At 51.8% G+C, this 16,037-nt stretch overlaps 2 protein-coding genes across 3 annotated transcripts; one reads left to right on the top strand and one right to left on the bottom strand.

Moving 5' to 3' along the window:
• Positions 1-5,183: 5,183 nt before the first annotated feature.
• On the bottom strand, positions 5,184-11,546 carry GJB2 (gap junction protein beta 2). 2 transcript variants are annotated; one of them, XM_033409431.2, is made up of 2 exons: positions 11,388-11,546; positions 5,184-7,226 (listed from the first exon to the last, which is right to left on the bottom strand). In XM_033409431.2, exon 2 carries the CDS (start codon positions 7,202-7,204, stop codon positions 6,524-6,526), a length of 681 nt encoding a protein of 226 aa, XP_033265322.1. In that variant the 5' UTR covers positions 7,205-7,226; positions 11,388-11,546; the 3' UTR covers positions 5,184-6,523. The 2 variants fall into 2 exon arrangements, with proteins under 2 accessions (XP_033265322.1, XP_033265321.1); XM_033409430.2 differs by lacking the exon at positions 11,388-11,546 and adding an exon at positions 10,181-10,323.
• Positions 9,040-13,550, top strand: LOC125961946 (translation initiation factor IF-2-like). The gene is made up of 4 exons (XM_049701143.1): positions 9,040-9,111; positions 9,255-9,433; positions 9,496-9,730; positions 9,761-13,550. The coding sequence occupies exons 1-4, from the start codon at positions 9,040-9,042 to the stop codon at positions 10,733-10,735; spliced, it is 1,461 nt and encodes a 486-aa protein (XP_049557100.1). The 3' UTR covers positions 10,736-13,550.
• Positions 13,551-16,037: the final 2,487 nt, after the last annotated feature.

Here is a 16,037-nt window from a genome sequence, read left to right as displayed (position 1 = left end):
ACTCTGAGTGGAATATATTAGGTGATTTTCTCCCCAGACAACGTAAGGGAATTAAGACCAAATAATACTGAATATTTAAAGAGTTGCTGTGTTAATATTAGATGATGGTTTGAAAATATTTTAAATACGAGACTTCCCTGCCCCACAGATGAGTGATGAATAAGAAATAATCTCAACGTGGCATTCATGGCCCTGGATGGTAAGATTTCAAAATACAAGCAATGGAATAGTTAGAGAAGCCCGAGGAAAAACCTAAATCAGAACCTTGTAAATATAACCACGAGATCGTAGAAGTTTGCTAATACTGCTCATATCCTGTTTATGAGAGGAAATGGTGCATGTTTACATGTGAATTGTGTTTTTCATTTTTTACGGTTACCCTAAAGAACAACGGCCATGTACCTACAAATTGGAAATACAAACCCCAGAACAAGGAAGCAACGTGGTTTCCATGAGGGTAGATGCGGCCGGTTCTTAAGGAGACCGCCTCCACCTGGCGCCCTGCAGTCGCGAGGGAAGCGGGGGTGTAGTGGGGGGGTGCCGCGCCCCGCAGTTCCCTTGAGGCAAGCGGAAGCATCGCTTAGGGGTCCCGTCCCCACTGGGCTGCCCAGAAACCCGCCGGCCAGTTGTAACGGTGGCAGAAATCGGTCTTGATAAGTCATGCAGCTTCTCAGAGAAATGGAAGATCACCAGACTGAACAGCAGCCTCCTTTCCTGGCAAAAGGCTACCATCTTTCATGGTTCAGTTTGTGTTCCTTTAGTCCCCAAAGAAACGATTTCCGGCCCCGACCTCTTCCTGCGGGACTTGGTGTGCAGGTCACACCCAGCTAGTCGACGTTCTGTTCTGTGAAGTGACCGCCTGGGACACATCTGTCCTGCACACCGTGACCTCTTCTGGAATCATTTTTGCGTTCGCCAGGGGCCCGCCGGTGCTCTGCACGCGAGGACCTCAGCGAGTGTGTCTAGAGTGGATAATGGAGTGGCAAACACACTCGGATGTTTGTGTAAGACCCTTCACCCAGTTGTCATAATATCCTTACTAGTAAGAAGCAAATGTGCAAACCAGACCCAGCTAAGTACATTTATCCTGAAAACTCCAAGCCTGCTGGTAAAGGGACTGCGGCAAAGCTCGAAGGAAGTGTCTGGAAGCGTTCCACAGTCAACCTTTTTATCGGCTGAAGTAACTGAAGGCTCAGTAAACTGACAGGTGATGTACAGTTGGAAGGCATTGCTAATAAACTGAATACAGGGCCCAGGAAGGTCTAATGGACTGGAGGGACGCGCCAGGACCAGCAGGATGAAATCCACCCAGGAGAAGGCCAAGTCCTGGATTTAGGCTGGAAAATCCATGCGACACGTGCTACAGAGGAAAGTAGAGGTGTGGGCGGGAGTGGGGGAGGAAGGGGGGAGGAAGGGGGGAGGAAGGGGGGAGGAAGGGGGGTCCTCTTCGTGAAAAGCTGGAAACGGTGTCATTGCTCACTAACGAGGCCATGGTTACACGACTAAGGCTAGGCATTCCGCGGAACATTGCACGTCTGTTAAAAAGAACAAGTCAGAGCTATATATACAGACCCGCAGAGAGTTCCGAGGCACATTACCAAACGAGACGCTATCACAGAGAAAATGGTGTAAGAACTGCAGGCCAACCAACAGTGTGGTTGTGTGTGTGTGTGCGTGTCTGCCTGTGAGCACCTGCAACGCGGGACTTCTGGGGGGCTCTGCACCGAGACGTTGGTACCCACACTCTGAGCAGGGCTGGAGAGGAGACTTTCACCTTGACTTTATCTATTTCTGTATTTAATCCCAAAGCAAATGTATTTATATAGTAATTCTACAATTACACACATCACGTCGGGGGCCTTTTTGATTGACAATGAGGAAAGGTGATGAGACTGTTAAAAAGCAAACTCGAGATCAGACCCCTTTAGCGATAAGGCCACATCCCAGGTGGTCGCCGGGCCCGCCTCCCTGCGGAGAGGACAGGGGGGTCTAGAGGTGCCCCTCCTGCTGGACACTGGCCGGGGCCGGGCTCCACGGCGGAGGCGAGAGTGCGTCTGGTCCTGTTTCTTCTCTGCCTGGACCCAGTGGGTCCGGACCCAGGAGCAGCTTAATAGTGAGTGAACGAGTGAATGGCGAACGAGGACCCGTGTCGCTGGAAAATGAAGTTAGGGCTGAACTTGGACGTGTTCTCGTCTATGGAAGGTTCTTGAGTGGCAGACAGACTCCTCCTGGACCAGCAGAGGGCAGAGAAGACAGGGAAGCAGGTGTCCTGCAGCAGATGTCACGCCAGCCCAGAGGCCCCTTCTCGGGCCCCTCACCGCCCCGGCCTTTGTCTCTCACCTGCGGCTCTTCCCTCACCCGACCTGCAGGTGTCCTGGTGGCCGCACTGCCTGGGCCCCGGCCCTCCTACTTCCCGTTGATTTTATTTTTCTCCACTGCACTCGTCTTCGGGGAATTTGTTTGTGTTTTGTTTGTTCGCAGCCCTGCTGCCCAACAGCTCCTGGCGCTCGGCTGGCACTCGGTAAATACTGGCTGAGTAAATAAATACTTAGCGGGGGGCAGGAGCGGAACCGGTGTCTCCGGAGGCGGGATCCCTCAGCCCTGCCGGCGCTGGGGAAGGGCCGCCAGCTTCAGGAATTAAGCCCTGGGGGTTCCGGAATCCCGCCCACATCCCCTGCGCCCCTGCCCTGAGCTGCTCCCACCATCCCGAGGCCTCGGCTACAACTCTGGAGCGTTTCTGGGCGGCATCGATGACGTCCTGTGTGTAAAGTACTTGGTAATGTGGGCGGAAGGTGTGTGGGGACCCTAAGGGGATGAATCAGAGCTTGCTTTCTTACGCGTGATCTTTCTCCAGTTACAAACGGGGCTGCCCTTTTGTCCCATCGCCCCTCTGCCTTTCCTCCCCCTCCTCAGGGGTGTCTCAGTCCCCCGGCCCAGCCCAACTGGACTTATTTCAGGCTTTGAGGAAACGGGCATTTCCCCAGGCTTCCCGTGTGTCGAGCTTTGCGAGGGTCCTTCCTGTCTAGAGCCCCATCCATCCACTGTGCAGCTTGGGATCCGTCCAGTGGAAAAGCTCAATGGTATTCCGCTTTGTGCTTTCCTGCGCGGAGAGGTTTACGTAAATTACCTTATTTTTGTTTTTGAAGTTCTGAATTTTATTTATTTTTTATACAGCAGGTTCTTATTAGTTATCTATTTTATACATATTCGTGTATATATGTCAATCTCAATCTCCCAATTCATCCCACCACCACTTTCCCCCCTTGGTGTCCGTAGGTTTGTTCTCTCCATCTGTGCCTCTCTTTCTGCCCTGCAAACCGGTTCATCTGTACCATTTTTCTAGTTTCCACATATATGCGTTAATATGCGGTAGTTGTTTTTCTCTTTCTGACTTACTTCGCAGTTGGATTGCCATTAACCTCAGGGAGTATTCGGCAGGCCCTTTAAGATGAGGAAACAGGTCTGGAGAAGCAGGTGAGTCCCTGTGTACCCACGGTGACCCCTCGGCGCGCTGCCTGCGCCCCGGCCCACCCCCACGGTCAATGACCCCGTGAGGGGCAGCTCAGCCTCGGCCACCCCGAGAACCCCACCTCTGTCCTCCTGATTCAACCCGGATCCACCTGCCAAGAGCCTCACACGTACGGAAGAGGTGAGACCAGGATTGCTAGTGTCCTAATAAGCCTCGAACAAGGAAGAATTAGCAGCTGGGCTGTTCCCACTGCCTCTTAAGGTCCCAGAGGTCATGCTGGCACCTGGCCAGGCCGAGGCCCTCCCGAGGCTGGCCTGTGAGGGCACAGGCTTGTTGTGGCCAACCTGACACAGAGAACTTTGGTGGAATCGTTAGAAATAAAACAGGGACTTCCCTGGCGGTCCAGTGGTCAGGACTCGCGCTTCCACTGCAGGCACCTGGGTTCTATCCCTGGTCGGGGAACTAAGATCCCGCAAGCCGCACGGCGCGACCCAAAGCAAAACAAGACAAAACGGAGCTTTTTCTTACCTACTACAAATTGTAAGTGGATGGTCTGAGATATAGACTCAGGACGATCATTTCCAGGGTTCAAGCTCTAATTTTCAGGCATGTGGCCAAGCCTGTCTGTAAGTTCTTAAAAGTGGTCAGTAGTCATCTGTGATTATTCCAGTCTAGGCTTTTAATACCCGAGAGTAACAATCTTCATAGCTTGTAAGTGAGCGCATCTATTTAAAAAGTCACGTGCTCCCGTGACGGGCTGTGTGTAGGGCACCCTGGAAGGTGGCCGGGGACCATTTCTCATCCTTCTTTATCACCTGGAGGAAAGCTGACTGCTTTTTGTCCTTTTAAATCCATCTAAGGACTTCCCTGGCGGCCCAGTGGTTAGGACTCCGTGCTCTCACTGCCGAGGGCACGGGTTCGATCCCTAGTTGGGGAACTGAGATCCCACCAGCTGCGCGGTGCAGCCAAAAAAAATAAAAAAATCATCTAAAAGGCGTATGGTTCCTCATAAAAGCACTCGTAATTACTGATGTGTACAGTGCTTTCAGGTCCCTGGAGGAAGGCTCAGACCACGGGCCTGCTGCTGGCTGTCCCGGGAGGGTGCCGGGGCCAGCAAGCCACACACAGGGATGGGAAAGGGCTCCCGGAACAGAAAACAGTTTATGAGACCAGTTGTGGTTATATACAAACGTGCATTTGTATGAAATCCTGTAGAAAACCCCATAGAAAAGACACCTGACAGAATTTTTCTCATGCCTCAGCCAACCTTGACCGTGAATAACATTTTAAAGTGTTTAAATAATTCTTCTAGGAGCCAGACTGGTCATGTGACCGCAACTCAGCATCCTCCAAGCAGCGAAGGCAATCCATACCCCACACTGTGCGTGTTCCTCAGAAACCCTTTAGTGGTGAGCGTGGGGCGGGATAGGAATCATCCTTCTTTCTCCCTTCCCTGTCAGTCTTTCTGGTGACAGGTTTTTCTGTAACTGGCGTGGAAGAATCCCAGAATCGCGGACAGACACCGTGGTAACTTACCATTTAGTGTTTGAAATATAAAATATGAACATACTTTTACAAAACTGGATATAGGTGAAATTAAAAGCTGCTATTCGATTAAAAATTGTAATAGATTTTAAATAACTATTATGTGAATTAATTATATTTTAATATTTAAATGACTTGAGATATGACAAAATTATTTTAGTTACAAGTATGTAATTAAAGCTATTATTTATTATTACAAAATGTTTTTATAATGCTATTCTTGGCAACAGGAAAATCTTTACTCTCATCGAAGTATGTTGAGTACCATTTTTTGGAAACCATGTCAAGCATCATGATAATATTAGGATTCAATTTGTCTTATAGAACTGCTAAATAGTTATCTAAACCCTAGTTTGTATTTTTAAAAAGTGTCTATTAATTCTGTTTTCACTTAAAAAACCTGGATGCTGAAAAGGGAAGCAAACAAACCTTTGAAGTAGATGAAACTCATTTTTAATTGTCAGAATTTAGGGTCTAGTCTCTCCCTCTGTTCTTTAGAAACAGTAACTACCCCCCCGCAATTTTTCCATTTTGTTCTGCACCATTAAATTGTACCGTGGCAATAAAATACTCCCAAGCAATCTCTTTCAGCCAGTATTCTTCCCGTGGACCATGGGAGTGGAAAAGGCAACGTCGTAGGGGAGCTGAGGGTGTCTTGAGGCAACCCACCACCGGTAGTAGCTGGTGGTGCGTGCAATCTGTATCTCTCATACAAAATCACATCTAAGCTTTTGAAATGAGGCCGTTTGCTATTCAAAGCCATCACTAAGGACTTCTAGCTTGCTTCACTTGAGAGAAGCTGAAATGCTTCCAGGTAGCACACGCCACAATTCATGCAACGGACAGCCTCTTGGTGGCACTGCAAACCATTCATACCTGAAAGGCCGTATTTAAATTCACTGAGAGCATCTAATGATACACCGTTTACATATCATAATCTGAGCCTTCGAAATTAGAGGAACGTATAATGAATGTTCCTTGTAGATCAAAAGAACATATCTTATTTAAAATTTTCACTTAAAAAAGTATAACAGAGTTTGAAGCATTAGGTAACCTCGTCCATTGTTAAAGACTAAAGCGTCAAAGCAAATAAAAAACCCAGTATTCTCATGTTTACCTTTAATTCAAGGGAAATGGCACAGGTAGCCCTAAGGGGATCAACCAGACCTTCTCAGCATCGTCTTCAGGCCCTGGCGTTTCTCTCCTTTCCTCAAAGAAAGGAAGACAAACGCCATATCCTTTGTCTGAAATAGGGAAGTACTGTTGGCACTGTCACCCCCGCTGGCTCGGGCCTCACCGGACCGATTTCGGAGAGCAGCAGAGGCTCGGACACTCGCAGGAGTGCAGCCTCTGGGGGCATCTGGGGTCGCACGTGAGATCTACAGGGGGTCAAAGGTGGCCTTGAAGACGAGACGCTGGACCTGGGTGGCGCGGGTGACCGTGCCCCACAGCTGAGCACTGATTGCCCCATCCTCTCACGCTCTCTTGTATCTAAAGCTGGCTACTGTGTTACACTGGTTTTTTGGACTTTCCGGAACAATATCTAATCATCAAGTAACACAATTCGGTGACATTAAGCAGGATGCAAATTCCAGACACGGCGATCATGAAAACCGTGAAGACGGTCTTCTCCGTTGGCCTGGACACGAAGCAGTCCACCGTGTTAGGGCAGGGCCACGCGTTGCATTTCACCAGGCGCTGCATGGCGAAGCCGTCGTACATGACGTAGAAGACGTACATGAAGGCGGCCTCGAAGATGACCCGGAAGAAGATGCTGCCCGTGTAGGTCCACCACAGCGACCCTTCGATTCGGACCTTCTGGCTTTTGATCTCTTCGATGTCCTTATATTCACTCTTTATCTCTCCCTTCATGAATTTCCTTTTCTTCTCGTGTCTGTAGTGGGCCACGTGCATGGCCACCAGCAGGGCCGGTGTGGACACGAAGATGAGCTGTAGCGCCCAGAGCCGGATGTGGGACACGGGGAAGTAGTGGTCGTAGCACACGTTCTTGCACCCGGGCTGCAGCGTGTTGCACACGAAGTCGGCCTGCTCATCGCCCCACACCTCCTTCGCGGCCACCACAAGGATCATGACGCGGAAGATGAAGATGACAGTGAGCCAGATCTTCCCGATGCTGGTGGAGTGTTTGTTCACGCCCCCCAAGATCGTCTGCAACGTGCCCCAGTCCATCTTCTCGTCCGGTCAGTTTGCGCTGGAAAAGACAAAGTGACACAACATGGAGGGGACCGGGCAGGACCGGCTCGTGGGGGGCTTGCTGGGTCCGGGCAAGTGAGCGCCCAGAGATCCCTTCCCGAACAAATGCCGGCTCTCACACTACCTCACCCAACAAGAGGAAAACAAACCAACCTCTTCTGCCGTAGGGCTAGCCGCGTAGTGCGCAGAACACCTGGAACGCGTTCTCTAGTAAAGAGGGGTATATCCAGCTGAGTAGCGCACCCAGTCCGTAGCACACGATCAACACGTGGGGTGGGGCACCCCGGCAAACGTGCGCGCCGACGCAGGGCCCTGCTGGAGGCGCTGACTGAACCCCTGCGCGGTTCCCCCCAACCCTCCAACGGCATGCAGCCCTCCCAAGTGCTTGTTCTGGACGGTACCCTGGCCTCGTGCCAGCCGGGGACGACCTCGACCTCGCCTTCAAGGCCGAGAGGCCAAGTCTCACGGCAGCACCTCCTTCCTTATCTCAATTCATTTTCATGGATGTGGGATGCAGCAGTGAAATGATTGTCCCCAATGGTAAAATCCACGTTTAATGTTTCCCAAAGGGCTTCACTTCCTGTCTCTATATGAAAAGGGGCAGGTTAGAAATGGTCCTTCCATGGAGAAAAGCCCCTGTGTGCGTGGGTTTTTGTGACCGTTCTGTGTATAGATTGGGGTCCTTGCTGTCCTGTTGGGACTGACCGATCGGTTAGTACTCAGGTTTGGAAAGTGTTGCGACGGTGCATTTTTATCATGGACTATGGTGTTTAGAAGTGTTTCTAAAGGGGTGCATTGTAAAAAAAAAAATGACAACGTTTAACTCGGTGATTCCCCAGGACTGGCCCTACCGGGCACCCTCACGGTACTGCAGGTCAGTACCGACACTGCTGGGTGATGTGCTGCCTACTGAAGGGACCTGGGAAGCCTGTGCGCTCACCTTCCACCAGCCAGTGGCCTCTTCATCCCAGGGTATGAACAGTCTTCACATACTTAAGAGTCACACCTGTCTGTCTCAATCAAGCCTCTTTTAAACAAGACCCCACCCTCCACAATCTGATGAGTAATGTGTCCACTCCTTCCAAACTGGTTCTCAGTCCTCCAGCTTCTCTTACTTAAAAGCTTAGTGCTCTCCTTATTCTAAGCAAGTCGGGTCCTGTCTCCCGATGGGCTTCCTGAGCAGGTTGGGGAGAGTCTGATCACCCTGCTGCCTCTGGGGCGCTGCTGGGGGCACCGAGGTCTGGCTGAAACTATCCAAGGCCACCTTGTTCAGAGGCCACAGCAGAGACATGAGAAGGGTCAGGGCAGGAGAGCTACGAGCGTTGAGACATCCTCGTGAAATGCTCAGCCAGCTCAGCTCGAAAGAGAGAAACATCCCTGGGAAAAGGTCTGCTCTGGGCTCAGCCCTGACCCTTAAATACAGACGGTCCGGGAGGGCTTAGGTTCTGCACCTGGTCCGTCCTGCCCTAGCAGTATACTCAAAGCTCTTGTGAAATCAGACCCTCCAGTTCTTCGCTGGCCCTTACTAAGTGGAAACAGGACACTCACAGAAACAGACCGTCTGGCGTGTATCAGTACATCTGGCTAAAAATCTGGAATGAGGCCAGCGCCCAGTGCAGGACCCACACCCCTCAAACCAGTCCAGTCAGCAGCGGCTGCGAAGAAGACAGTTCCAAGTAAACCCTATACTCTTGTTGTTGTTTAAAGCGCCTGGTTGGGCTGCAGCTACCTGTTCTAAAGATCCTTTAGAAAGAGGAGCAAATTAAAGTTGGATCCCGATGGGCTAGGGAGAGGCGGACCGACCCAGCGGGATGAAACTGCTCTCCACAGTGAGCAGCGGGGTGCTGGCCCCCGCCCTTCCTGGCCGGCCCACACCTGCGGGGGTGGGGTCGGGGGCGGAGGAGCTGTTTTGTCCTGTCGGGAGGCTGCTGAGTGAAGTACTAGCTTCCAGAAGGGGCAAAAGGGATCCCTTACTCCTTAGCTTCGCAGTCCTTACTTCTGCTGATGGTGGCCCTTCGGCCCACAGGCCCCCCCCCCGTCCCCCCGTGTCTGTAATTGTGACTGGCCGCACACTACTCCCGACCCCGACTCAAAGGGCAAATGGGGACACAGCTGTCGCCACACATCTCGAGACAGTCCCGGGGGACGGCCGCAGGGGCCAGCTCTCAGGAAGCTGGAGGACGGGTTAGGCTTCTTCCCTGTCCGGTAGGGGACGTTCAGGGCCGACTCAGCCGGCCCTAAAGCACGGCTCCCCGGTTTGGGACCAGCGCCCCGAAAGCCGCCCCCCACCCCGACTGCACCGCCTCCTGGAAACGCCGCTCTCGAATTTGCAGGAGAGAAACAGGCAACCACAGCGCGGACTCGATCCGGCTGTGCGGGGCGGCAAAGCGGCGCCAGGAGGCAAAGGTCAGTTTCCTCCAGGTTAAGCTTCCGCATAACCCACGGGATGGACTTTACTCTCTGAGCGAACCCTTCGGCCAGGTCGAGGCTCCTGGTGGACAGGCTCCTGGTGGACAGGCTCCTGGTGGACAGGCTCCTGGTGGCGGCAGGCGAAGCGCGCCGGTGTCTGTGCCAGGCTTTCCCCGGAGGAACCAGGCCGACTGCCAGGCGGCTCGGCGGCCGCGCACCTGTCCGGCCCTCCTTCCCCGCGCGGCCCCGGCTCCGGGCCAGTCCGCGCGCTGCGCACCGCGGGGTCGGCCGGGTCCAACCCCAGACTCGGCCCGAGGAGCTGCCGGCCAGGGGCTCGCGATCGCCACCCTCCCTGCACCCCAGCGCCGCTGTTGCCACTGCCCGGGACCCGGCGGCGCGGGGCCTCGGTGCGCGCCGGATCCAGCCCGGGGTACCCGGGTCCCTCCCCGAGGGTCCCACAGCCCCAGGCCTCCTGGGGTCTCTCCCCGCCGGGTCCGCAGCCCCCAGCCGTCCCGAGGAGCCGAGAGTGGGAGCCGGCCTTACCGACTGGAGCGGGGCGCACGGGCGGGGCGGACTCCCCGGGGTCTCGCGGAGCGCTCGGCGGGGCCGGAGCGGCGGCGGCGGCGAGGGGGCGCGGGGGGGCGGCGGAGGCCGCTATCTGCTCGGAGTCGGGAAAGCTCGGCGCGCCGGGCGCTCGGGCCTTGGACACCTGTGCGCTCGTCGGCGCCTTTTAACCGCGCCCGGCACCCCGCCTCTTCCCCGGAGCTGCTGAGAAAGTCCGGGAGGGGGCGGCTCCTCGGCGTCCGGCCGCCCCCAGCGCCGCGGGCGGGGCGCACCGGCCCCGGGTCCTCAGCGCTTCTCCGTGTCCCCGAGTCCCCCGAGCACCCCGGATCCCCGCGCCCCCAGCCCCCCGGCCGCCCGGGTCCGAGCGGGGCGAAGCTGAGCCTCGGCTCCCTGCGATTTTGGGGAGAGGGTGAGGTTAAAGGATCGTTGTCGTTGCTGTTATTGTTATTTCTACGTGGACCGGTTCAAGAGCACGGTCGTAGTCAAAGCTCCGGTTTAATTTTTATTTTTAATTTTTTTTTATTTGAAGAGTAAGTTCAGGCCGGAGGTCCGGTTCCCCGCGAGGCGCCCCCCGGGCAGCGCGGTTGCCCTGGGCCGGTTCCCTCCTGGGAATGTGGGTTCACGGTGGGCGGGGGGGGGGGGCACCGCCGAGCTTGCACCGCCGGGCTTGGCCAAGGGCCTGCTTCTTTCTCGCCCAAACCTCGCAGGCAAACTTAACGAATGTCTCCTTGAGTTCCTGTTTGATTCGATCACTTTCCACTACGTGCCAAGGGCCGGGGTTGGACGTGGTGAGGACACAAGGCCAGCGCCAGGGACCCTGCACGCGGGCCCAGCCCTGCGCCCCATCAGAGGGTGCCCCCGGACCCTGCCCACGTCCTCCTACTCCCACGGCTGAGAAATAGCAAGAAGGTTACTCAGTTCGGGGTGGGGAGCCCCCCCTGAATGAAGTCTACCGACCCCTTCCCCTGCACACACGTCTCGGAGGGGCGCGCTGGTGGGATTTCTGGAGAGGCTCCCTGGGAAGCTCGGTTCCTCTCCCGGAAGCTTGAGCTCGGATTACAAGGTTTCATTGTTCACATGTGGCTGGGTATTTTGACATTCACAAAGCAAGTGGATGGAGAATTAAAATCGCAAGAGTGGGCCGCGTCTGGGGAACTGTGTCCCGCACGGGGGGCAGGAAACTCACCCCAGGATTCCTGCAAAGGGGCCAGCCCTGAGGTGCAGGCGTGCTCGCTCCCACGCTTGGCTTCACTTAGGTCGGTTTTAAGTTGAGCAGAGATGATTCACCCTGACAGGGCAGATGTGGCCTTAGAAATGGGTTTCCCGTGACTGTGAACATTAGCGTAAAGGTACTGACTTTTCCTTTTAAAGGCTGCACCTCATCGCCACGGGCCAGTTTAGGCCATTCTTGCTGGGCGAACCTGAGTTTGTCCCCCTGTCACTACCCCACCTTCCAGCCCCAGGTCTTAGTCCGGGAAGGAGTGTCTGTTCATGAACAGACAAAGCCCTACAAGGCCCATCTGAGAGATGTGCTGAATCGGCTGGTTGGAAATTACAAGGCAAAGGTGGGTGGCCTGGAGGAACCTTCCTGGCCTGAGCCTCCTGGGAGCTGGGGGGCAGGGAACGCCCTTCAGGTTGTCAGGGCATCGCTCTGCAGGGCTCTGGGGTTGGAGTGAAGGAAGTGTCTGGAACCTTTGCAGGAAGCCAGCTGGTAAAGGCGGTTTGGACATTGAAAGCTGACTCGCTTTCCCCCGCTGAAGGATTTCCCCTTGGCTTTTCGTGTCTATATCATGATCGCAGGTTGCTGTTCAACTTCCTGTTCCTGTGTTCCCTGACTTATCCTCCTGATTTGCATAATGACAGTGTATTGCTGTCTGATTGAATATCCTAGCCACTCTGTATTTGAGGATTTATGGTTAGAACCCCTACAGCTCTTAAATCTTAACTACAACGCAGCACCTGATTGTCTTCTGTTTGGTGTGACTTCCGTTGTTTTCTGTGCACTGGTGTCTTCTTCCCAACCAGACTCGGATTCGGATGGGGCAAGAAATCTCGTGGAGGTATTTCGTGTCCTCCAGAGCAGAGGAGGGGAGGGAGGGTAAGATGGAAAAAGGGTCTCACGTCTGGACATTTGAAGTTATCGCCACACGAGCTTAGATGTATGTGCACTTAGCAGATCACACCACAGCTTAATGTTTTAAAAATCCTGCAATTATTCTGTGAATAGCACAATCATATTGCGGCATTATTTTTGGTTAAAAGCATTACTTTGTTATATGTAAACATTGAAAATAAGCCTCAGGGACTTCCCTAGTGGCTCAGTGGCTAAGAACCCACCTGCCAATGCTGGGGACACGGGTTTGATCCCTGGTCCAGGAAGATCCCACATGCCACAGAGCAACAAAGCCCGTGTGCCACAACTACTGAGCCTGTGTGCCACAAGTACTGAAGCCCACATGCCTAGAGCCCGTGCTCTGCAATGAAGAGTAGCCCTCGCTTGCCATAAGTAGAGAAAGCCCGCGCACAGCAACGAAGACCCAACGCCCCCCAAAATAAATAAATTAATTAATTTTTTAAAAAAGAAAGAAAATAAGCCTTCATTTTCAGGTCTTCATCCTGAAAGGGTCATCCTGACCCGTCCCGCCCTCCGCTTCAGCCTCCCCAGCCCGATGCGCCCACCTCTCCAGCCTCATCAACTAGGCAGCAAGCAACATAGAGCACAGTTTTGGACTCGGTTTTATGGAAGAACTCTGGTGTCTCCTGGGTAGGTCTTGAGTGAAGCTGATACAGAGGACTGGCCCTTTTCAGGGAAGGTCAGGGTATCATTGAATAAATATTGATGGCTAAACTGGTGGGTATGTGTTACAGCTGCACCTGTCACCTCACAGTGTCAGAGATATGTGTGACTAAGGTTTTTACATATGTACTTAGTAGCAAAAAGACAAATCCCAGGCATTCAAAATTTAGCTGATCTTTTATACAGGTATTTAAAGTGGTGCAGGGACATCGCTGGTGGTGCAGTGGTTAAGAATCCACCTGCCAATGCAGGGGACACAGGTTCGAGCCCTGGTCCGGGAAGATCCCACATGCCACGGAGCAACTAAGCCCGTGTGCCACAACTACTGAGCCTGTGCTCTAGAGCCCGCGAGCCACAACTACTGAAGCCCACGTGCCACAACTACTGAAGCCCACGCGCCTAGAGCCTGTGCTCGGAAACGAGAGAAGCCACCGCAATGAGAAGCCCGCGCACCGCAACGAAGAGTAGCCCCCGCTCTCTGCAACTAGAGAAAGCCCGCGTGCAGCAATGAAGACCCAATGCAGCAATAAATAAATAAATTTATTTTAAAAAGCCGTTGGCTTACAAATAAGCCCAAAAAAAGCTGCTATTGTGCAAGAAATCAGTGTGAGACGAATCCTATTTCTTAATATATTTTAATGAATGATTGCCTGCCAGCTGCCTGATGGGGCAGCCCCTTGAGTTCCCCCTGGGAAGGATGGTCTGAATGTACATGAAGAATGTCTCAGTTAAATTTCTGACTCACAAATCATACGTGATAGCAGAAGGTGATAGCAGAAATGTCTCAAGGCAAGAAGGGACTGATGAGAGAGAGGAATCCCCGTGCTAACACCTGGCAGTTCGGGGATCATTGGATGTCTCTGAGCCACGAGCTATTGGTCTGCAGCCACTTTCTCGACTTTGCTGTTGAAATATTAATCATATTAATAATTGGCAAAAAAGGGAAAATTCAGCCCTCCTCAAATGAGCAGATATTAAGAGCCCCTGGAAGTCTCTGCATAATTTGTTAATAATGACTTACATACGATAATATCATTTGAAAGCAGGAGTGGCCTTTCACGTTTTTGTATATAATTATCACAGGAGAAGGGCATTTCACAAGATTTCTCTCTGTACCTTTGACCCACACCCTCACTTATGTATCCTGAAAATTGTTAATGTCAAATAATTTAGGGGAAAGGATCAGTTGTTACATTCCAAGTATGTTAAACTTTCAGATTTCACTAGTTTAATTGTTCTTCTCTTCAGTTTCAAATTAAAGTCATAAAAATTCCCACTTTTGAATTTGAAAATGTTATAAGCTTTTCCACTTTCCTCACTCTATTCTTATGTTCGTACATGAAATATTTGGGGGCAATTTGAGTTCTCAGATGTGTCAGCTGCAAGGCCATGGTAAAATAAGTCAATTTCCTTGGCTTTACTGGGTGAGCAGATGCTCTTAGTGGCAAATACATCCGTATAGCTCTTGTATGATTATTTAAGCAGACTGTGGAGAGATTACAAAGATGCTTCCAAATGTATTTCTATCAAAAGCATGTGTTGGTCAGAAATGAATTCAAAGCTATAACTCCCCAGGCAAACTGGTGGGGAAAATTGACTTCTATTGAATATAAAAATTAAATTCTGTACGCTTTGGTGAGTTGTCAAAAAGGAAATTCTGCACAACTCATAAAGGAACAAAAGAGATTTCTACATGTTAGTGTGTCAGAACAATATTGTGTCATATAGCATCTTGAAGAGCTTTGGGAATAAGTTAGGGTCTAGTAAACACTCATAATATGGGTGGCTTTAGTAAAAAAAAAAAAAAATTATAGGCATAGGTTTGACCAAGGGCTGCAGAGTAATGATTCCTTTGTTGGATTGTGTCTGCTAGACCACAGCGGCTTTTTGTGAAATGCTAGTGTGGACGGTCCCAGGTCTGTCGCTGTCTGGAAACCACTGATTCCAGGGTCAGTTTTGCACCGACAAGCCCGGTCAGGTGGCTGTTCTCTGGCTTGGAAATTCTCTTTGGGAATTGGACATGGTGTCTTTGATCTTAGAATTCAGAGCTTGGTTTGTGTGTTAGCCATTCATCTAGACTTCTCCTTAAACTGTTTCAGAGCCCCTTCTACGTTGGGGGAAGAAGCACATACTGTATTGGTGTATAGATTTCTCTGGTTTCACCTCATCCTTGAAAAATCTTTGTGCTGGGAAAAGGCGCTTGCAATACCCAGAGTTCCCAGTAGATGGCACTGGGAAGACTCGTCAGGGAAACGGGGATGATCGCTGAAGAAAGATGGGATACTCTTGTCCTTCAGTGTTGCTTGTCGCGACCTCGTTAATAGGCTGGGAAATAACTGTCTTTCCTTTTTTTTTCACAATTAAATGAAATAGAATAGAATAGGAAATATCAGAACACACTGCTCTTAATAAGAGTTAAGTCGTGTTTTAGGAAATGTGTGTTTCGTGTGTGTTTTCATGCTCACACGTGTGCTAGTCCCAGTGTAAAATGTACTGGTTGCTGTAGACTTCTGTCACAAAACGTTGGAACGTCATTTCCAGGGCAAAAGCATATCACTGTGGCCTCAGGAGAAGTGGTGTCACAGCAGGAAAGACACCCAGGCCCTGAGCGCGGCCCCTCCTCTGCCGTGCCGCCTGCGAGCTCACTGCCCCAAGAACCCCAGCAGCTCCCAGCCGCTTATGACCCTGGAAGATGCCTTCCTCCATCGGACTTGTTTCCCCGGGGCTCCTCTCTGGTCTGAGGATGTGGGCTCCTGGGATGGGGGAGAAGCAACAGCGCTATCTGACTGGGTCTTTTACTAACAATAAAATTATTTATCTAAAAAAGGACACATACTTAATGCCCTGATGTCTAGTAAGCTCAGGGTCACAGGTCGGCTATTTTAATGGGTTACGTATTTAATGTCAAAAGTGGGTGTCGGACTATTGTGCTTTGGGAAAGAAGAGACAATAGACAGATAGCCTATTGTTGTTTCTTTACTGCCTTTGAAATAAACCCTTGAGGGTGGAGCTTGGGCTCCTCTCTTTGGTGGTCGGGGG

This window comes from Orcinus orca, chromosome 18 (assembly GCF_937001465.1).
Source record: "Orcinus orca chromosome 18, mOrcOrc1.1, whole genome shotgun sequence".
NCBI lineage: Eukaryota > Metazoa > Chordata > Mammalia > Artiodactyla > Delphinidae > Orcinus > Orcinus orca.
The sequence above is the reverse complement of the archived record's forward strand: the minus strand, read 5'-3'. Positions and strand labels throughout refer to the sequence as shown.

Excerpts from the sequence above, each read along its gene's own strand:
- LOC125961946 (XM_049701143.1), top strand. The coding sequence starts at position 9,040 with ATGAAACTGCTCTCCACAGTGAGCAGCGGGGTGCTGGCCCCCGCCCTT. Across the intron at positions 9,112-9,254 it reads GCCGGCCCACACCTGCGGGG|GCCCCCCCCCCGTCCCCCCG; the intron begins GTGGGGTCGGGG and ends TTCGGCCCACAG. Across the intron at positions 9,731-9,760 it reads TCGAGGCTCCTGGTGGACAG|GCTCCTGGTGGCGGCAGGCG; the intron begins GCTCCTGGTGGA and ends CCTGGTGGACAG.
- GJB2 (XM_033409431.2), bottom strand. The coding sequence starts at position 7,204 with ATGGACTGGGGCACGTTGCAGACGATCTTGGGGGGCGTGAACAAACAC.